This window comes from Podarcis melisellensis (assembly GCF_964234715.1).
Source record: "Podarcis melisellensis genome assembly, chromosome: 8".
NCBI lineage: Eukaryota > Metazoa > Chordata > Lepidosauria > Squamata > Lacertidae > Podarcis > Podarcis melisellensis.
Genome location: NC_138540.1, coordinates 66,961,505 through 66,984,860, shown reverse-complemented (window position 1 = coordinate 66,984,860; position 23,356 = coordinate 66,961,505). Strand labels below are relative to the sequence as shown.

The window sequence follows — 23,356 nt, the reverse complement described above, 5'->3', positions numbered from 1 at the left end:
TCACCTTAAAGACAAACACGTTTATTGTGGCAGAAACTGTCTACTTCAAGAGTGGGGAATCTTCCTCCCCCCAAGGATTGCTGTCCCTCATGGGCAACCTTCTAGCGAGAGCACTTCAAAGAGGTGAGAAGGGCCTTGGGCAAAACTGGGTAGAGTATTGGCTGCGACTTTTACCTTTGCACAATAATCTATATTCCAGCTGTCATTGACTTGTTAGACTCAGAGAAACAGCGGCAGGAGCCAGTTGTGGAACCACCAAGAGAAGGCAGCTCAGAGCCAAAGGACAACAATGAGCGGTCAGAGAGGGAAGAGGGAGAAGATTGGGAAGGTAAGCTGGGAGAGTCTGTGGCAGAGAGAAGTCTAGAAGCAGAAGCTGAAGCAGGAGAAGGAAGGATGGAGGCCAAGAGGAAGAGGTGAGTCAGGCTGGTGGAGAGTTAAGGGTGTCTGCTCCTCCTGCTGTGACAAGCTCCACTTCCCCTTGTCTCCCAGAACCAGAAGAGGCATGAAAGGGCAGAGGAGAGGTTGGCTTCATGCAGGCACTGTTTCCAATTGCTTGGACAAAACCCTGGAACTTAGACTGTTGTGGGGAGGCAGGGACTTTCAGTCTCAGCAACGGATGGGCATTTGTTTTTATACACTACAAGTGTTAATGAGCAATTAGTGTCAGGGTGTTTGGGTTATTGCCAATGCTGGCTTGTAAATTGGCCACTATGCTGATAATCATCACCACCTGTCCTTTTTGTGTGTTCCATTTCCTCCAATCCACTCCAACCCTTTGTTAGCATAGAGGGTTTATATGCAGCAGAAGAAGTTAACTTTTGTTAAACGAATCCATGCTTGGAGCACCCCTTTAGCTGAAAGGTATTCAGACTGAGACTTGGTATAAAATAATTATGTTTATGAAAGGAAGTACATTCTTGATAGGAAAGAGTTTCATAGTGCTAGTTAACTATCTGGTTGAAGAAACAAAGAAGCCATGTTTGCCACTGTCCTCAGAAGAGAGATCCGAGGTGACCTCTTGCTTAGGGGTTCAGAAAAAGAAAGTGAGGAGGGCCAGGAAGTTGTAAACAGGCTGCAATTTAAAATGTAAACCATCTAACCATCTAAACATCAAAGAGAAAGAGAGAAGTCAGCATAGTGATAAAGGTAGAGGGGTAGTCTGGAAGTCCCTTCATCTATCCATCTTAACCCATGCAAAATGCTCTTAGGAAGCTGTGTTGCACCCTTCCAACACCCTTTGTGCATATACACCTGCCAATTCAGGATTTCACTTTGTGCATCTGATGAAGAGGACTACAGTCCCCAAAACCTTGTGCCACGATAAACACCTTACATGCAGTAAAGCAGATATCACAGAGGCAGCGTAAATCATTATTTCGCTCCCAGCCAAATGAAACGAATGGTGGAGGCTGGTCCATTGGGGCCAGGCATAGGCAAACTCAGCCCTCCAGATGTTTGGGCATTACAACTCCCATCATCCCTGACCACTGGTCCTGTTGGCTAGGGATGATGGGAGTTGTAGTCCCAAAACATCTGGAGGGCTGTTTGCCTATGCCTGATTTGGGCAAATGGGGCACTGCCCCACCAAGCTCAGTTTACCGCCAGCCTGCCCTTATCTGCCTGTCTCCTTGCTTAGATCCAGTCCTGGGGGTGGCACTGTTTGCCAAATTCCTCCTCCTTAGCTCTCAGCTGCCTTTGTAGAACTCATCAGAAAACTAGAATTAGTTGGCTGTGAGCTTGGGCTCCACCTACTGTCGGTCTTATTGCCATTGGCTGCAGCAGCAACCACTGGAAACAAGCAAAATTCTTTAGTGCTACCCCTGGAACTTCTCACTACTTGGAACTGGGAAAAGACAAAGTGATGCTTTGGGGGGGGGGACAAGACAAGACAAAACATCCAGCTATTTTCCCTGCATTTCCGATATCTGGGCTGTGAGCGCTGTTGTAGCCAACATGGCATTATCCATTCACAAATATAAGCAAACTTCAGGGAGACCCAAGATTTGCAGAAAGAGCAAAAGGATTTAAGAGGGGGGAAATCAAAGGAAGAGAAAGAAAGCGTCCCCCCATAGCCCAATGTGCATGCTCGGTGGGCATGGAATGCCAGCGTATTCTTAAGGGAGGAGGAAAACTGGGGGGCAGTGGATTGAAGTGTCTAGACCCATGAAAAACCACATTCCACGCTGCATCATTTTGTTGCAAATCCCATTTGTGATAGATTGCAGGTGCAATCTTGCATGCATGCAAACAGCAGCAACAGTGTGAAAAACAAAGCAATGAACAGGAAAACCCCGAATGTATATTATTTTTTATTTCTCTTGGGCTGTGCGATTGTAAGCCTGTTTCCTCAGAAGTACGTCACATCAAGCTCAAGTGGCTTTCCCCTATGCGCCTTAAGTATTGCTGCTTTAATTGCGGCAGGGTTGAGAGACATGTGGTCCTCCAGTTGTGGTGAGAGTCCAGCTCCCATTAGTCGTAGCCAGCTTGGCCCATGACCAGGGATGATGGGAGTTGCAGTACAGCAAAAGCTAGAGGGTCTCAGCTTCCTTATCCCTAAATTATGGGGTGGCAAGATGCTTGAGAGGAAAGCGTACAGACATGATTGCTGCTGACAGATAGAAAGACAGACAGACAGACAGACAGACAGACAGACAGACAGGGAAAGTAGAAGAGAGGATTTTGGTAATAAGGGATTTAAAAAAATAATAATTTTTTAAAAGTGAATTACTAAACTCTGAATGTAAAAGAAGTCTTCCTGAAAATGCTCTGGCTGTGTACAAATTATCGGCTTAAAACGTTGCTAGGTTCTTCTTTTTCTCAATTCAGTTGTATGCTGACTTGAGGGGAAATGCAGTATTTCATAAGAAACAGCAGGATAGATCTGGATTGTGGTTAACATGCACACTGCTTACCAAACCAGTGGTGGGAGTGCATTGGATGCAGAGTAAATGGACATGTGTACACAGCCTCTGTCAAGAGGTAAACACTGGTGAAAGTTTGATTCCGTTTCCTCATCTTCCTCATTCAGACCATTTCTTTTTTCCTGAATGTGGGTGTTAATGGAGGGGAGCTGGGTGATCATCCCTGACGCATCTTGGGAGCCCCCTGTGGCATGGTGGAGCATAGACCTGACATGGTACTTAAGCAAACAGATGTAGCTTGGCAAGAAATAGAAAGTGGGGAGGTGTGTGTGTGTGTGTGTGTGTGTGAGAGAGAGAGAGAGAGAGAGAGAGAGAACAACAAGAAGAATTATAACAGGATTTAATAAATAAATAAAAAACATGCAGTTGGGTGTCATTGTGGAAGACTTTAAGATGCAATCAGTTGAGTGGCATAAATCTGTTTTGAAGTTCTGGGTTCCAATTTTCTTCCCTTGGTAGAATATCTGGAGGCCTAAACTGCTTCTTTTCTATTAGCAAGGGTGGGAGGAGAGTTGGGAATCAAGTACCCTTCTTCCCATCTGCTTCCTGGTTTTATCTTGTTTAATGTTGAAGAGGTGGTCTCTAATCTAATACACACAGATATTTCATATTCTCCATATATGAGGATATGAATTCAGTTACATAACTTGCTGGGAATTATAAAACAGAACTCTTCCTGTGCAAGATCTAAGGGCTGTCCTTGATTAAAATATTACCCAGTTATCAATAGGACTGATTTGGAGGAGGGGGGGGAGAGGCAATGTTTTGAGAGACCGGGGTGTCCAACTAACAATACATCAAGAAGACCTGGGTTCAAATTCCCACCCAGTTGCAAAGCTTACATAGTATTATTGGACCTGTCACTGTCTCTCAGCCTAACTCTAGGGTTGTTATGAGGAAACAGTTGGGTGCTGGGAGAACTATGTATGCTGCCCTGAACTATTTGGATGAAGTGTAGGGTTTTTAAAATTATTCTTATTCTTTAAATCATATAGATGTAAGGATTTTGGGTTTTTTTTTATAAAATATGTAGAAGAGGAGTTGAGAATAAAAAGAGGGTGCTCAGGAAGGAAGGCAACAAACCCATATTTTATGCAAATAAGGCAATTAAGTAGTGGAAATATGTGTACAGATAAAATGACTGCCATTTTTTTTTTAATGGAAAGCATGCAAGCCTCCTCTTTCTTTGTAACTATTGGAAGATAAGGTCTATCTGGTGCTTTTAAAACCTCTATAGATGGGCTCTGTTCAGGCACAAATCTATTGAACTGGCCAGTGTTTAAAGTTGTTGTTTGGAGCTATTATTGTTTTATTGTTATTTGGACTGATAGACACCCTCTGCCTAAGTGACTGTTTAAAATATGCTGAATTATCCTGTGTAGGAAGCCTACTTATCTCGAGTCAGACCATTGATCCAGCTGATTCAGTGATGCCTGCACTCGCTGGCATCTGCTCTCCAGGGTTGCAGACAAGAGTCTTTCTTCTCCAGCCCTACTGGAAGATGCCAGGGACTGAGCCTTCTGCCCACATTGCATGTGCTCTATACAACTGAGCTGTAATAAGGGGGAAAGAATTCTAAAACTGGAGGGCTGCCGTGGACAATGCCTCTCTGGGTGCTTTTGCTATTCCGACGTTGTGTGCTTAATGCTAACCAATTCCACCGCTTCTGGTGGAACATAGTGGCTGTTTCTTCTGTCTATAATTAGCCTTAAAAAGAAAGAAAATAAAGTGGCTGTTTTGCTTTGATGTTGCAACCCTCCCCCCCCATTCAAATGCAGTTAAACATCTCTAATAGATGCCTCCATTGTTAACATCTATTAGAGATCTCTAATGATATCAGTAGCTCCCTAAGAAACACGCGTTAGGCAGGGGCACCGCATTTCCAAGGCAGCTGAGAGCAATGTGTAAAACTGCTCTCCCCACCAATCCTTATAGGGTTTTGATGGGCAGCCCCCTCCCTTTAATCTGCAGCCCCGTACGTCGTTCCCGACGTCCAAGAGAGATGTCAGATATCCCCTCCTTTTTAAAAAAAAGAAGGGGGGAAAGAGAGAAAGAAATCACAACCATTAGGAGAGCTTGCAGATTCACGGTTTCTCGTGCTCAGATGCTCAGCAGCAGACCAGGAAGGGAGGGAGGGCAGTGCTGTGTCTGTAACAGTATTAGCAGAAAGACTAGAGGAGATGTCAGACCTTTCTGGCTAGCATAGTTGCTACTGAGAGAGCCCGTCGTTACCTTGATAGGCAACTCCCCACCTCATCCCCTGGTTAAGTTTTGGGTTTATTTCGATATACTTCGCTTATTTCAGCACCACCAGGTCGGGACAGCTCCCAGGAAGCCTGTAGTATTCCCCGTCTGCCCGACCTCGGGGTGGGATCCAGAAGCTCCCGGCAGAGATGGAGCCGTCCACCTTTCCCGGTGCTGAACCCTACCCCGATTTCCCCTACAACAGCACCTTTCAAGACTTCGGGTCGACTTCTTTCACGACGTCCAACGCCACGAGTCAGTCCCCGATCAAGAACACGACTTCAATCATCATCGCCATCGCCATCACTGCCCTGTATTCAGTCGTCTGCGTGGTGGGGCTTTTGGGGAACATCCTGGTCATGTACGGCATTGTCAGGTAAGGGCAGGGTAGCCGGGATCTAAGGGGCTTATCCCTAGATGCTTCCACGGGAAAGTCCTATGCACGTCTCCCCTTGGCTGGGCGCCCCAAGGAATACAGAGGCAGCGAGGATAGCAAGAGGCTATGCTGTATATTGTGTAGGATGATCGGTAGAAGTGTATGTGGCACTAACTTGGAGAGAAAAGTGTGTGCATGTGTGCGTGTCTGGGGAAGAAAGACATCACGTGCATGTTCACTGAACGGTGTGTAATACAATCATAAAGATAAGTGGGCGGAGAGAGAATGTATGGGATAATGCAGATTGTGTCTGGGAGAGAATGTAGCATGTTGCATCAAGAACCCTCTCACCTAAGAAATCCAGATATTTTCGGATTGGCTGAGGACCCTACCTTGCCTCTGCGTTAAGCAATATATTACTACTATATGGAAGGGGGCAGAGCAGCAGGATGTTAGAACGCGGGGATTTCTTTCAGCTTCAGGAGGCAGTTTTGTCTTCCAGCGCGATCCTAGGCACCTCAGCTTAGAAGCTGAATTCAGTGGGGCTTGCATACTAAGGATAGGATCGCAGGCTTAATGTGTGCACTTGTGAATGCAAAACAACAAGAGGACCATATGTTAATATGGGGGTTGGGACAGGCAATCGCAGTTCATTGCATGGGGCTTTGATTTTATGTATGGGCTCTATGATTCTGTCCATTCTGTATGTGGGTGCATTTGAGTGGAGGGGGGCACTTCATAGCAGGAAATGTATTGCCTTTCTAATGGAGTAGCTTCTAATCTGAGAGACCAGCTGCACAATGAATACTAGATATATCGATCTGAGTGTTTATGAACTGGGCGTGGGGGAACATGATTTAGTTCTTTCACATTGACCGCATGTGCCTGCATGCAAGAGTGCCAACTCTGATTTCATTGCAGTGCGAGTATACTGTACATACACAATGTGTCTATCGTGCATGTATAAGCACCTGCTTATCTTGAACATGGCAGGTTCCTTTGACTCTTGGATTGGTTCATAATAAATGAAATTGGAAGTGTTTTTTCTATGCGTTTTTATGGTTAAATCACTTTGGGATGCTTTAAGGGAAGCAGTTCATAAATGAAATGAATAAGCAATACAGTCTTTTTATTGTAGGGAGACATTTACAGCAGCAGGTGCCTCTTGTTGAAGTGGCAGGGGTAACCATACTCAGCAGGACTATCCATGAAATCACAATCTTATGTAATAAATTCTGCCACTGGATCAACAGAATGAATTCTGCTCCTTCCTTAAATGCTTACTCTGTGCCACCAAAATGCTTCCTGTCTAATAAAAATAGGAAACTGTCTTGTATACAAAAGCAAATCATTTTTTCCATCCAGCCCAGTATTTTAATCTTGAGTGGAGGTAATTAGGGGAGCACAAGCAATTATTTCACTCTCATGCTTAGGGTTATGGTGAGAGCTTCGCTCTCAAAATTGTATTTTGCATTAACTGTTTTCTAGCATCACTTGTGCTCATATGTAGCCTCCATAAAGCAAGTTCCTCAGGTGTTAAGGGGTTTGGGCAAACAAGAGAGTGACTCATAGTGGCTTTTTATTTTGAGGTACTTGTTTTGCAACACATGTGTACATCTGCACAGACCCGCATCCCATGAAAATCATGGTTCGTTGGGAGGCTGTTACCATTCACACATTTGGAGGGGAGGATTGCAGTGAAGAATGCTCATTCTAATGTTCATAGAGTCATGGAATTGTAGAGTTGGAGGGGACACTGAGGGTTATCTAGCTCAACTCTTTGCAACACAGGAATCTCAACTAGATAATACATGACAGATGGCCATCCAACCTCTGCTTTAAAAACCGCCAAGCAAGGAGAGTCCAGCATCTCCCAAGGGAGTCTATTCTACTGTTGAACAACCCTTACCATCAGAAAGTTCTTCCTGATGCTTAGTCAGAATCTCTTTTGTTGTAACTTGAATCTATTGGTCCTACCCTTTGGAGCAAGAGAAAACAAGCTTGTTCCCTTTTCTATGTAACAGCCCTACAGATATTTAAAGATGGCTATCATATCTCCTCTCAGTCCCCTTTTTTCCAGGCTAAACATATCCTACTCCTTCAGCCATTCCTCTTAAGGCTTGGTTTGCAGACCCTTGGTCACCTGGTCGCCTTCCTCTGCACATGTTCCAGCTTGTCAATGTCCTTCTTATAAATTGTGGCACCCAGAACTACATACAGCATTGCAGGTGTGGTCTGACCAAGACAGACTAGAGCAGTACTATTACTTCCCTTGATCTGCATGCTATACCTTTGCTGTTTTTCTATGTTTTTTTTCTGAGTCATGCTTTGTGTAGAATATCCAAGATTGTAGGCAGAAGTGATCTGTACTCATGCATACAACAATCTAAAAGAGAGAGAAGAGTCATCCTTAGATTCACATCCTCCCTCTGTATTTGGCAAAAGTGGAAGCTCTGGCAAGGCTACAAGATTCCTGGAGTCAGAAGATTCTAACTTTGCATAACAAGGTCATCAAATTTTGTGGTTAGAAAATGCAAATTCTACTTAGGAAATTAAATTTGGGGTGGGGGGATGTTGCATATGTGTCTCATGGTTTTCTTCCCCCAAACTCTCAAAATTGCCTGGCAATGTGTGACCAGTGGTGATTATTGAGGTGAGATAGCAGAGTGTCAGTGGCACAAGTACAGCAACTTGGAGCCCTTACAAGAGGGGTGGGGAGCTGAAGGGCCAAAGTTCCCTTACTCCTATTTACGTTTACTGGCTTTCCCATTCCAAGAATGTTGCTTTGGACAGAGGTGCAGCTTAAGAACCAGTGGGTGGAAATTGCAGGGACACATCTTCTAGCTAGACATTAGGAGACACTTCCTAATGTTAAGAGTTGTTTTGCAGTGAAACAGAAGCAGTGAGTTCTTCTTCACTGATGGAATTTAAGCAGAAGCTGGGCAGGCGTCTGTCAGGGATGCTGTCATTGCAGTCAGGGGAGGCTGGCTCGTCAGGACAAATGGGGCACTGCTCCACCAACCTCAGCCAACCCCCACTTCTTGCCTTCAACAGTCCAGGGGTGGCTGTGGCTCAGTGTTGCCCTTGTAGAATTCAGCAGAGAGGAGGATGTGGAGCAGCACTACAGTGGTTTGGCCCTGCCTGTCCTTGGCTCTGACTCCATATGCTGTTGGTGGCCCTGCCTTCAACACTACCAGTCCCAATGGGCACAAGCCACCACTGGTTGCAGACTGTACTGCAGATCCTGTGTGGAGCAGGAGTTGGAGTAGGTGAATTTCATGGGATTTTCTGGACATCTAAATGTCAAGCTGGTCTGCATGGGTTTTCTTTAATTCCCATATGACTCTTTGCTCTCCATGTGAAGGAAGATGTTTCTTTACTGGTTTTGCAAAAAGAAAAAAAGAAAAAAGAGAGAGAACAATTCTCACTTTCTTATGCAGGCAATATGATGCTCATCTATACTCCAGGTTTCCTAAAGTAACTAGCACATAAACAGATACAAACAGCAAAGCGTACAGATGTATAAAAATGTTCATGTAGTAATACTTGAAAAACGATGGTGCAAAAGAATAGAATCACATAACTCTTGGCTCTTTACTGTTGTAAGTGTAATATACTTCTTTGGCATATAATTATTCAGACTTTTTTTGTTTTAAAAAATGAAACAAATTCTGGCAATTGAGGTATAAGTGGGTGCTTGATGTGAGAGGCAGTCTATAAATATATATTTTGAAGTGTGACTACCAGAGCTATACACACAGCATTCCAGAACTCTTTGCATTCTCTACCTTTATTTGAAGACAGAGAAATTCCAGTGAATTTCTACAGAGGGTGTGGAAATTCTCCAACTGTTCCTTGGGGATGGGGCTCACCATTAGCAGTAGCAGCATCAAAGTTTTAATTGTTTTCTGCTTCAAGTACCAGCAACAGCTTTAGGAATAGAGGAAGCTGCCTACACCACCTGCCCATCTAACTCAGTATTGCCAACACTGAGTGGCAGCCAATCTCAGGGGTTTCAGGCAGCGAACATTCCCAGCTCTGCTGGAGATTCTGAGGATTGAACCTTCTGCATGTAAAGCAGATGCCCGACCACTCAGCTGTGGGCTTGGCAGCACTGCTGCCATTTTGCATCCTGCACTATGGCCCAGACCTAGTATTGATCCAGGGTGCTGTATTGTGCTAGGTGGAACAGTTGGTGGAATGGAAGCAACTAACACACACACCCCCCGCCGCCCCAATGAATGGCAGAGAGTATTTGGGTTGGGGGTGGAATTCTGCAAATTGTCTTTCTTCTCCTAGGTGAATGAGAAAATCGTGGAAAATTTCTCAGGTGTAGGGAAGGGAAGGGCAAAGTACCCTGTGACAATTTGGCTCTGCTCTCATTGAAACCCCTGCTGGCAAAGCTGCACAAGTCGGAAAGCTATGGTTAATCTGTATATGATGATCAGAACCGGCAAATGTAATCCTGAGCATGTTGAGAATTGTAACAAATCCCCTCCTGCGGAGTCAGCTTTCTCAACAGCAGCAGAATGACAGAGATCCCAGTTGCTGCGGAGGAGCACAAATGATTTCTTTTAACAACCACCAGGGAGACAACCAGAAAGGATTATATATACTCTTCAGACATAATATTTTAAATTGAGTTTGAGTTTTGGAGTGCTGCGCACATTTAAAGTTGCCTAGTAACTACGAGAGCTAATTGGGAGCTAGGGATAGTGTCTTGTGGCTTTATCCCATAGGTTCCCTGTTCTTCAACCAGCAATGGGTCATGACTTACAATTGGATCCAGTACTTGGGGTCAGCAATGTGAGGCATCTGCTGAGTCAATCCCAAGAGTTCCCTGGCACTCCACCTCCTTCATGTCACTGCCTGTTTATATGCTCTCTCCAAACATGTGAGCAGTTACCAGAACATAAGAAGCTGCATTATGCTGAATCAAATCATTGGTCCATCAGTATCTCTATTGTCTACACTGAGTGGCTCTCCAGGCCTTCAGGCAGGGGACATTCCTAGCTCTACCTGGAGATGTTAGGGATTGAACCTGGGTCATTCTGCAAGCAAAGTAGATGATCTACCACTGAGCTAGGACCCTTCTCCTATGTGGAATGAGAGGATGAGCTTCTGCTCTCTCTTTCTCTGGGCAGTGGTATAGATTGATCCTGGAAGGATAAGGCCACCTTAACCTTCTCAAAGAACAGGCGGAATAGAGATGGAAACATAAATTAAGAAGGTTTTGCCCAAGGGAATGCAGCCTTCAACAAGACAAAGCATTCTTCACCCCTGGCCTATAGCAATGAATCCCACAGGTAACTTGTACATTTCTTGGAGTTTTTGATTTTGCAAACTTGTCAGACAATAGCACTGATTAACAGCAAGTCAAAATCATTGGATTACAATATGTTGACATTTACTTCCCTTTGCAATCTCCACATCATTCACAATTTTCACAGCTCTCTGCCCTGGCATGCCCAGCTTGCTTCTTTCTCAAGTGAAACATTGACAGCTGCTTAATGCAGGCGTGGGGAAACTTTGGCCCAGAACTACAACTCCCATCAGCCCAAGCAAGCACGGACAATGGCCAGGGTTTATAGGAGTTGTAGTTCAGCAACATCTGGAAGGCTGAAGGTTCCCCACGTCTGGCTTAAGCCTTTCTTTGCAAGGAAGATGCTGATCGTTCCCTGTAAGAAAGATGTGATCCTTTTGGCCGGGCATTTTGTGTGTGCGCATCTTCTGCAGCTCTCTCAGAACACTTTTAAAATGTGGTAATTCCAACAGCACAGAGTGTTCTGCAAACACTCTTAGACTCTATAATGGAGCTGCAAGGCCTGCTGTTTTCTTTTAAGTTCTTTTCCCAACAGAGTGACATTTTCCTTTTTCACAGTTGCAGCGCATTAAGCTGAAAACTTCCACTGGCAGCCTGGTCAACCAAAGCTTCTGTCATCTCCTGGGAATTACTCTGATGGTCTCTTTGATAAATATAAACAGTAGCCTATGTTTTAAGAGAGAGAGAGAGAGAGAGAAGTGTTCCCACCACTTTATTCTTCAGTGAACAAGCACACAGTATTATTTGAAGGGGGTTTATTCCACAGAAACAGGGGGGGGCAGCTGTCCAAGAGCCTTGATCAGTCAAGGTTCCCAGGTGTCCATTTACCAGTAGAGGCTGGCCTGTCAGGACAAATGGGGACACTGCCCCACCAACCCCTTTCTGCCCTTCGTCAGCCTCCACCTGCCTGCCTTCTTACGTCCATCCAGTTCAGGGAATAGCATTGACAGCCAGCTGTTTTCCTTCCAGGAGCCAGCTAGAATCACCATCTCTTTAAGATATCTGCATAGGTTGGTTTCTTCCCCTACCCTACAAATTCCATCCCTGCACTGAAATCAGTGGGACTTTCCAATCAAGACGTTTTAGCAGGGGAAATCTGTGAGCCTCTGGAGCCCAACACAAAACCCAGTTCTTTCTACCTTTAACACAGGGGTAAGGAACTGGAGACCCTCCAGAAGTTGCTGGACTACAACTCCATCATCCCTCACTGCTGGCCATGCTGGCTGGGGCTGATGGGAGCTAGAATCCAACAACATCTGTAGAGCCTCACGTTCCCCAACCCCTGATGTCTAGGATGGGGTGAAATGTTTTGTTTTGCTTTTCTAAGGACAGGAATTATATAACTACCCCGTATCTTGCTTCCTGCTACTTTGCTGATGCCTCTGCTATTTCAGGGTCATTTTCTTCAGTTCTTCCCAAGTGCCAGTTCTATCCTTTGAAATGCCAATCTCACACATTTACAGTCTCAGTGGTTCTAAATTGTGCCAGCTGTTATCTTTTCCCACCCCTTAGGCTAGCTGACTAACGTTTAGCACAGAATGTCTGCGCTTCTGATTTCAAAGCACGTCATAGATAGGATTCTCCTTTTATACATATAGGGAAACTAGGACACAGAGTAGTCAAGCTAGCAGGATGAGTGTGCATGCAGGATGTGGCAGATCTGGGTTCAAATCCTTGATAAGGCATGAAGCTCACCGGGTGGCCTGTGCAACTTACCAGCTCCCAGTGTTAACCTGGGGATAAAAGGAAATAGGTTTGTAAGTGCTTCCTTGACCTATGTGCAGGATCATGGGAGAGAAATATCTGCAATATCTCAGAACTACAAATGGGGGGAGAAATTTGATTTTGCTTGCATTTGAATGACAAACTACCTCTTTCACACATTTTAAAGCAATACGTGAATGGAAACAAAATGATCATGGGAGAATTAGTGGAAATGGCACATAAAATGCATTATATTAGGGGAAATTGTTTGCAAAAAATAGTACACTGTTATGAGATGGGGGAGGAGTGTCTGTCTGGATGATACCCAGTGACCTTCCCCAAACCTGTTATTGTGTGTGTGTGTGTGTGTGTGTGTGTACGTGTAATATATGAGGAAACTTGCCAAAAGAGTTCCATTGTCTATGTAATGGCTTTTCCTTCTAGTTAAGTACTGTGATTATCATACAGCAAGCTCCCTGCCAGCATAGGTTGCACCTCTCCAGGCAAACCATTTCTGGTGATCATTGCAGAAAGGGATAGGGACATAGGAAGGGGCCATATACTGGGTCAGACCCACCTGGAGTGGGACACTTGTAACCTTGTGCCTAATTCCATGGAGCCTCAAACAGAGGGCAATGGAAGTAAGAAGAGAAACCCTGTGAAAGTGGAAGGAGGCAAAGGGGGGGGGGGAGAGAGAGAGAAAGAGAGAGAGAGACCTCATTAGTACTAAACATTTAAAGCAGTATCCTGTTTTCTATTTATTTTTTCTGTATTTTGCATTTTTTCTATGTATTTTTGTACTTTTTTATTTTTATTTTTTCTTCTGTAATATCTTTCTTTTTGCAAAACTTTAATAAATATCTTTTTTAAAAAACAAAATATTAGTACTAAACATTTAAAGCAGTATCATCCCGCTTTAAACAACCATGGGGGAACCCAAATAATTCTGGGAACTGTAGTTTGTTAAGGGTGCTGTTAAAAGGAAACTCTTTTCTACCGCTTCTTGGAAATGCCAAGGATTGAACCAGGGATTTCTTGCATGCAAAACAAGAGTGTGCTGTGCTCACTGGGCCATGGCTCTCCTCCAGGGCATGGCCAAGCTCTTTGCCATCATCTTGCTTCCCACCCACCATCCATGTCAAGCTCACTGGATGATAGTTACCTGGGTTTTCTCCCCCCCCCCTTTTGTTTTGAAAAGGGGGACATTTGCCCACCTCCAGTCTGCAAAGACCTCACCCATTCTCCAAGAATTCTCAAAGATCATAGACAAAGGCTGTGAGATTATATCCGCAGGAGCTAACTTCTGAGTAGACTTTCAATGTGTTGCTTTGCATGAGGCCCAACACCTCTTTTCTCTGGTAGCCATATGCAAAAGAAGACAAGGTTGCACTTTAGTTGTATAGAAGAGTGTTTCTGAATCTCCCCTCCTTCCTAAGTCTGTGATTTTAGGCCTGTTTACATGAGAAAGAGGGGAACGCAGGTGGTGCTGTGGGTTAAACCACAGAGCCTAGGACTTGCTGATCAGAAGGTTGGCAGTTCGAATCCCCGCGACGGGGTGAGCTGCTCCTGCCAACCTAGCAGTTCGAAAGCACTTCAAAGTGCAAGTAGATAAATAGGTACTGCTCCAGCGGGAAGGTAAACGGTGTTTCCGTGCGCTGCTCTGGTTCACCAGAAGCAGCTTAGTCGTGCTGGCCACATGACCAGGAAGCTGTACACCGGCTCCCTCGGCCAATAAAGCGAGATCAGCACCACAACCCCAGAGTCGGTCACAACTGGACCTAATGGTTAGGGGTCCCTTTACCCTTTACCTTTTACATGGGAAAGAGCCCCACTGGACTCAGCAAGCCATGTCAAATTTCCTTCCAAGAGGTCTGCACACCAGGGCAGAGAGAGTTTGGTCACAATCATCTATGCCCTGAGGAACTTGATGCTGGACTACCGCAATGGGATCTTCATGGGGCTGCCTTTGAAAATGGCTCAGGTACCACAGTCAGTTCAGAACACTTCTTCTGGTTGTTCCCCAACTCAGCTGCAAACCATTAGAAAGGGTTTGTGAGAAGTCAAGAAAGACCCCCAAAGAAAACCGCTGCCCTCCCACTACTACCCATTCTGTCCAGAGCACCCATATTGACTGATCAATGAAGAATGAAGTGCACATCTATGAAGTGAACTGAGGTTAATGACCAAAACAGTTACCTCTTAGAGGCTGTTCCGGAATCGTTGCTTTCCAGGAAGGCCGAAAAGATGACAAATGTTAGCCTAAGTCTAGGCAGGGTGGTACACTAAAGGGCAATCCACAAGTCCTCTCATCCTGCTGTTTTCCTCCAGGGAAAATGGCTCTTTAGCACTCAGTCAGAGCAATCAGCAATTTGGGTTTTCTCCAGTTTGACATTTGCTCCAATTTAGCACTAAAGAGTGGGTTTTTCCCTGGGACAGGAGATAGGCAAACAGGAAACTGCTCAGATCCTTGCTCCCTAGGCATGGACAAGTGGGAGTGTGGAGGAGCCCTAAGTCCTGTGTTTAGGTATACACAGCACAACCCACAGGAGATGGGGAATTTAGACAGCACAGCTGAATTTTACATTTTAGCCTGTCCCAATTCTCTTTATTCACCTTTCCTATCTTCCTTCCTTCCTTCTTTTCTTCTTTTGCTATCACATTTAGAACATAGCAGCCACATCGCAAGGTCGTTCTGGCTTGGCTTTGGCTGAGAACGAAATCGGCAGTGACTCACCAGAGGAAAATAAAACCCACCCTATAAAATGCTGCCTCTATTGAGGCTGTAAACAACCTTGCCTGCTTGGTGGTTGAGCACTTATTAACCTTCTCTCTGGTCTAGCTCCCAAAGGGGACTAACATCCAGGGCCAGAGTTTTATTAGGAAAGATTAATCTTGCAGGTACTATGTATGGCACAGTGGCCAGGTGCAATGGGAGTTTGCTTTTATTTACCAAGGTTACAGGTTTGTGTTTTACTACTTCTCAAAAGGTATGGCTCTTCTAAGCACATCAGGTTTATGTACTGTAACAAAGGGCAGTCAACCTGTGGCCCTCAGACACTTTTTATGCGGCCCTCGTAACAACAGCCCTCTAGAAGTGACTGGGTCAGACCTCTGGCAGGAGTGATCTCTCCCCCCCCCCCCCAGTAGTTTGATAATTGGAGAGAGATGGGGAATGGGGAAAAAAAAGAAAAGCAGGTGGCCCAGCTAAAGATTGGCAAATCCGTCAATTTTGGTTTCTCTCATTTTCTCATCTTTCTCATCTTTCCACTCATAAGTTCAGTTCTCCAGATTTTCACACCACTTTGTAATTATTATTATTATTATTATTATTATTATTATTATTATTATTATTAATATTTAAGTCATCATGAGAATTCTTCAGCAGTTTTATGCAAACATCTCCCTTTTTTTGTAAGCAATTTGGTCTAATATACATATTTATGTGAAGTGTTTTCCTCTAAACTAATGTATTTTGGTGCACATTTTACCTTAGAATATGCCTTTTGTATTCATTGTCGGCTGATAAACTGCACCGCAAAATTCAGACAATGTGGATTGCAAATAATGGCTACGTTTGGGTTTGTGTGTTGTTTAGGAAAGTGTCAATTAGGCAGGCCCACCTTCAAATGAGAATGGAATTGGACTTCTCCCCATCCCCAGGCCCAAGCCATTTTTGGTTCTGGCTCCCACACACCACTTGCTTTGGCTCCCCACATGGCCAGTATACATCCTTCAGCAGATTTGCTCTGATGAAATGTTTGTAGCTTGTTTTCTTTAACTTTGAGATAAACAGGGCATCAGAAGGAGGTCTTTTAAAGAAGGGCTTGTGCGAACTTCTGGATGCATCACTAGGGATGGGAAAATGTGGCCTCATGAAATGGGCTTGGCAAAATGGCAATACCTTTTATCCTTCAGATCCACATCTGTGAAATGGGGTTACCAATAATTTGCCTCACTGAATAGAATGCAGATGAAAACCATTTGGAAAACTGAAGTTATGCTGCAGAAAAAAACTGTTCTTAGTAACACCAAGATAGGAGCCAGCGTGGTATAGTGGTTAAAGTGTCACAGTAGGAGCTGGGAGGTCAGAAGTCGAATTTCCACTTGGCCATAAAGCTCACTGGGTGACCTTGGACCAGTCTCTGACTCAGCCTAACCAACCACACAGGATTTTTGTAAGGATAAAATGAGGATCAGGGAGAACCATGTATGCCATCTCGAGCTTTTTGGAGCTCGACTACAAATGGAATGTTAAATAGATTTAAAAGAGATGTAATTGAATTGTTATGGCTAGTTTACCTAAAGATGTTTTAACTGTTTTCAGATGTTTTAGAAGGCTTTTTAAAAAGTGTATGTGTTTGCCATCCTGGGTTCCTTCTGCGGGAAGGTTGGGATATAAATTCAAATTAAAAATCTCCAGAGACTGTTAATTCAGGCTGACAGACTTCCAACCATGAGGTTCAGTATGAAAATAATGGCTAGTCTCTTAGAAGGTTAATGAATTTGCCAAGCTACCTTATTCAGCATCAGACCATGGGATTAGGTATTGTTACTCTGAGTATTGTTACTCAGAGTATTGTTTAATCTGACGGGCAGCAACTCTTTGAGCTCTCAGCCAGAGGCCTTTCATTTCCCCTGCTACCCAATCCTTTTACGATGCCAGACAATGAAGGTGGGGTCTTCCTTCTGCATGCAACGGATGTGTTCTACTGCTTTTTGATGCCTATTCTGTCACCTTTGTGGTTTGTAAACATGCCACAAAGTTGGAGAATGTGGGCAGAAGTCTTTACATCTGCCTAGATAGTAGTGGAAGGAACTATAGAGACTGTGGCAATCACACTGGGAAACTACAGAGTGGAACTACTGCGTCTTTCACTGTGTTTCTCTATGAAGCTCTGAAATCTATACCATCAAAGATGGTATTGTTCCTATAATCATTTCCCCCAGGCCACACTTGCGCCGTACTTTTCAAGTGCTTTAGGCTACCTTAACAGCCATGGCTTCCCCCAAAGAACTCTGGGAACTGTAGTTCGTTAAGGCTGTTGAGAGTTGTCAGGAGCTCCAACTCGCCTCACAGGGTTACAAGTTCTAGATTCCCCTGGGAAGAAGGACCAGTTGTTAAAGAACTCTGGAAATCGTAGCTCTGTGTGGGGAATAGGGGTCTCCTAACCACTCTCAGCACCCTTAAAGGTAAAGGTACCCCTGCCCATACGGGCCAGTCTTGACAGACTCTAGGGTTGTGTGCTCATCTCGCTCTAGAGGCCGGGAGCCAGTGCTGTCCGCAGACACTTCCGGGTCACGTGGCCAGCGTGACGAAGCTGCTCTGGCGAACCGGCACCAGAGCAGCACACAGAACGCCGTTTACCTTCCCGCTATAAAGTGGTACCTATTTATCTACTTGCACCTAGGGGTGCTTTCGACTGCTAGGTGGGCAGGAGCTGGGACCGAAAGACGGGAGCTCACCCCGCCGCGGGGATTCGAACCGCCGACCATGCGATCGGCAACTCCTAGGCACTGAGGTTTTACCCACAGTGCCTCCCGCGTCCCTAACAAACTACAATTCCCAGGATTTAACAGGCCATGCCTGTTAAAGTGGTATAAGAGTCCTTTAAATGTATGGTGTGGATGTGGCCCTAGGATTTGCCAAGAGAGACCAATCAAATGTCACTGTTCTTGCCAAGGTTGTGGACTTCCAGCCCTGATTCACTCCATGAATATATAAACACGTATCAGAGTTTGAAGTGAGGTCCTATCCCAATATTGTTTATTATTTAAGGTTTATCTTCTAGTACATTTCAGTGCATTTCATGTGCATCTCATATATCTGTGGGAGGAGAGAAAGCAAAGAATATGGTATTGACAGCAGAATTCATCTGGAACCTCAGGTTTCATTTTTGAAACGGCTCATTTCTAGCCCTTATGATGAATGATGCTTTTTGAAACCACGGAAGCCAGAGAGCTTCAGTGTCGTGCGTGCCTCCTTGCCCTTCCTCATTACCAGCAAAACCGGAATAAATTATGCAAAATAAACATAAATTATGCAAATGTGCATATTTCCCCACTGCACATTTGCAGACCATTTCTTTCTGCACGGCACCACAATGCATTTACCAAACTCCAACAGGTATAAGATGGCTTCCTATTACCACAAGAACCTCAGGGCGGAAATCTGCCATTGTTAAAGCTTCTATAAGACTCACGCAGCTGAGAGAGGTCACTGGCTTTTATTTACCAGCCCTACTGATACCCAAATGGAGAACTTACAGAAGCTGCCTTGAGGGACCCAGCACATATCACTCTCAACACTGCTCTAGTCAGGGTGGCCCATCCCATTAAGCCGCCTGAGGCAAAATGGGAAGATGTTGACCTGCGCCCCTACCAAAACCTCACTTCCCAGGGTTGTGCAGCTGCAGCAGGGGGCTTTTGAGTTCCAGCAAGATCTAACGAGAGCCCCGCAAGATCTTTGCAGGGCTCTTTTGAGATTTCACCGGAACCTGGGAGCCACCACTAATGCTGGTTCTCCTCACTTGTCTGGTGATGGGGGATCCCACAGTGATGCCCCTGGGATTTTGCCACCTGAGGCAGCTGCCTCAGTCCCCAGGCTGGTCCAGGCTCTAGCCTAAGGTGACCTTTGGCATGCACAAAAATATGTGGCAAGTCATACTGTTGGCTGCGAGTCCCAGGATGTACAGTACTATTTGATGGCTTGCTAGCTGTACCAGTTTAAGACACTTGCTACATTTGGAAGGACAGACCGAGTTCTTTCAGAGCCTATTAGACTGGGCAATGTATTCATATATTTGTGTAAGCTGCTCAAAGGCTAGATAAATATTATTATTACTAGCCCCAGCTGACGGCGTTACTTGTGTTCTGTGGATATATAAATGGTCTTATTTGTCGAGCCACATCTGCCGTGGTCCTCAGAGTCCACTGAGGAAGACCAAGGCTGAAACACAGTTGGGTTCTCTGATGCTTTGTGAGCTGTAGTTCTTCCCACTGTTGATGTTGTGTCAGCACAGACTGTTCATTTTTGAATTACTTTGCTGTGGAAATTAGAAATTCAGTGTTTGCGTTTAAGTGCCCTTAGATCCCATAAAATTATTTCACATATCAAATTTATTTATGTTGGTTTGTAATGGGAATTTCCCCCCACCAGTTTGGTTTTTTTTTCACCAATACATTTTTAAAAGTTATTATTGATGCACTTAAATGCCACCTTTTTTCTCTAAGGAGCTCAAAATGGAGCACATCGATTTCCCCTTGCTCCCATAATTTTATCCTCAAAACTACCCTGTGAGATAGTTTAGGGTGAGAGGCAGGTTCTGGCCCAAGGCCCCCTCAGTGAGCTTCATGGCTGAGTAGTTATTTGGACCCTGTCCTCCAGTTCATAGTTCAACACTCTAACCGTTACACCACACTGGCTCCACATTTTGCTACTGGAAGCAAAGGAAAAGAAGGTGCTCCATCACCACTCCTTGAGGAAAAACTGACTGGGCAGGGGGCAACTGAATCTTACTTGAACCCTGGCAATGGGCACTTGAGGGAGCAGGGTAATTTATTTGCCTCTAACAGGGGGGCTCAGAGTAGGCCTCTCAAAATCATAGGCCCATGCCAATTGGCCCACACCCCTCTGTTCTGACCTGCACGTATCACACATAGCTCTGATCTTCAACTAGGTGTGGCTGGCTCTGTCAATTTTCGTTCTCTCACTCTCTAATCCCCCCCCCCATCTTAAATTCATTTCTCCACATTTCTTCAGAAATTTAGTTTTTCCACTTTTTCCTGGATAGGAGGCAGCATTTTAGTGCACATTCCCCTCTCACATTCCTTTTTTTTTTTTTTGCAATTTTGCCTTACGTATGCAACCATTTTCCTGAATATAATGTGGTTTTGGTGTGTCATTTTCGCTGTTATGTGGACTTTTGTGCACACTTTCCTTTAGTCTATTCATTTCTGTACACCTTACTTGGCTGGGGAACCACTCTGCAAAATTCAGAAATGTGTGAATTTCCAGTTTGCACATTGTTTCAGAAAATGCTAATTTAGTAGGTTTGCTTTTCAATGCAGATTTAATTGCATTTCTCCCCTGAACCTGTTTACAATGGAGAAGGAGGACTGGGGGACTCCAACTCCCATCAGCCCCAGCCACCATGACCAATGATCAGGAAGGGTGGGATTCGGTGTCCAACCATGCCTGGAAATCCTTATGTTCCCCACCCCACTGAAGCTCTTTCTAGCCTGGGTGGGGCTGTATCACATAACCTTTGAGCCAAAGGACTTTTTAAAAAAATGTAGCTCAGTTTTATCTTTGCAAATCTTTGAAGCATTGGCAAACTGGGCACCAGGCAATCGTACAAGAGGCGTTTGGCTCTGGTGGGACTCAATTTGTTGCTAGGATTCGGGCTTTGGCAATTATCTCTGATAGCATCATTAAGTGGCGGGCAAATCAGAGCGAAAATTCCTCCGCTGCCAAATGGTTTCCAGGGGTACGGGTGGAAGCTGGTGTCAATAGAATTGTAATTGCAAAATCTGAAACGGAAGCGTTAATGATGCTTCTGTTAGCACTTCCCTGTCTGGAAGAGATGGAAATGCTGCCCCAGATCTATTTAGGCCTGGTGCTCATTGAAGTGGCATATCTATCTCAGAGCTATATTACTTCAGACTCCCGGGGGGGGGGCTGCTATTATGATGGAATGCTCCCCCATGAAGAATTAGGAGAAAGCACTGCATGTGTAAAGCTAGCGTTTCAGGAAGAAGGCTGGAGGAGAAGCATTGAATCATAGAACTGTGGAGGTGGAATGGGTGCAAAGGGATCACAGATGAAGTATGCCTAGCATATGGTCATTCAATCTCTGCTTAAAAGCCTCTAAAGAAGGAGAGTCCACCTTCTGAGGTAGCCCATTCCACTGCCGAACAGCTCTTACTGTCAGAAAGTTCTTCCTAATGTTTAGTCAGAATCTCCTTCCATTGATTCAGGTCCATCTTCCACAGCCCTACAGATATTTGAAGATGGCTGTCATATCACATCTTAGGCTTTTCTTCTCCAGGCTACACATGCCCAGCTCCCTCAACCGTTCCTCATAAGGCTTGGTTTCCAGATCCTTTATCATGTTGGTCACCCTCCTCTACACACGTTCCAGTTTATCAATCTCCCTTTTGAACCCTTCCACCTGGCATCTTGTTTTCTGTTTGCATTGGGGAACATCCAGTCACAGGACTGACCACCTAAAAAGTGGTATGGTCCAGAGACAGAGAGAGAGCTAAGCGTATGGGTTTGTACCACTGGCATGAGGGGAGGGGGATGATACTGAACATTACCTGTAGCATTATGTTCACCCCTGCCCCTAATTCCCACACAGATGCATAGTACATGTATGATAGGTGTAATGGTTCTAGGGGTTGCTCGTGCGTAAATCGTCGCCACACCTGGCTGGGCTACCTGGGTGAACCCTTTCTGTCTGGACAGCCACTCACTCGTGGCTGTCTCAATCGCTGGCAGAATCCGTCAGTGGGCGTTTCTTGAACTTCTTCCAGCAAAGAAGTTCTTTGACGCCAAGTCTCCTCCTACTCTCCCTGCGCGGAAGTCTTCTGTGCAGGGAGGGTGTGGGCAGCGGAGGACCCGTGCTCTCCCCGCTGGTCTCCGGCGAGGAGTCCTGGAGCCCCCTCGCCGATTCCCCCTTCTGCCCCCCTTCTCCACTGGTGCTACGCTGATTTCCTTCCCCAGCAGATGGGCTGCCTCTCTCCCTACTGGGACCCTCTCCGGCATCCCTCTGGAGCCTTCTCTCCGCCTCTGGCTCCGATGGCAGTTCCCTGACAATAGGGATTATATTTGTGCTTAGTGAAATCCACAAAATAAGATTGTGTCATGTTATGGAGAGAGAAGCGGTGGCTGCAGATGGATGTTTCTTTATGGCAGGGATGGAAAACTTTTTTCCAACAGGAGGGCCACATTCTTTCTGGGTAAGCTTCCAAGGGCCACATACCAGACATAAAAGCAGACAGAGCAGCAAATGTAAAGTTTTACCTTTGTACACAGAACTAGTTTCTGCGCACACCCCTTTCTTTCTTTCTTTCTTTCTTTCTTTCTTTCTTTCTTTCTTTCTTTCTTTCTTTCTTTCTTTCTTCATCCAGGCAAGCAAGAAGTATTGTCATGGTTCAATTACATGTTTCAGCCAGGCAAAGACACGTGAGGAAGGGGCAAATCAGGGCCGGGGTGTGGAATAGTGGTTGTGGCCCAGGGAGATTTCTGATAGCCTGGATGGTGGCACTTGGGTGCCCAGGCCTGAGGTTCAACCCCCTCATTTATGAGTGTGGTGTAGTGGTTAAAGTGTCAGACTATGACCCAGGAGACCCTGCCTCTCAGCCTGACCTATCTCACAGGGTTGCTGTTGGAGGTTAAACACCTCCTTGGAGAATAAACAAATGTATTTGTCTTTTTCTTCTCTCTTTGGAACTCTTAAGTTCTAGGGCAGCCTATAAACAATGCAAATAAATGAGTATCATCACTCTTCCACTACCCAATAGACGCCATGTTCTCCCACAGTGCCTATTCCAATGGTACCCACCATCCCCAAAGCAGCGCTGCCATGTGCACACACACCGGGGAGGGGAGAGAGAAAAGGCATAAAACTATTTGGATGCAATTGAATTGGATGTATAATTCACTATTTATTATTCTGCCCATTATATGCTGAGCCAAGGGGGAAATTCTTTGCAAATATAATTTCCCAGTACTGGAATAAATAAATAAAACACCCCAAGATATATATAGGCAGAATTTTTAATATT

General features: G+C 45.0%; 1 protein-coding gene across 1 annotated transcript in view; it reads left to right on the top strand.

The window, feature by feature from the left end:
* The first annotated feature begins 4,973 nt into the window (after positions 1–4,973).
* The window catches only part of OPRD1 (opioid receptor delta 1), a 39,824-nt gene continuing 21,441 nt past the window's right edge, over positions 4,974–23,356 (top strand). The window contains exon 1 of the mRNA XM_081920797.1: positions 4,974–5,541. Within this exon, the coding sequence (XP_081776923.1) occupies positions 5,315–5,541 (227 nt within the window). The 5' untranslated portion in view covers positions 4,974–5,314. The remainder of the gene's footprint in view (positions 5,542–23,356) is intronic.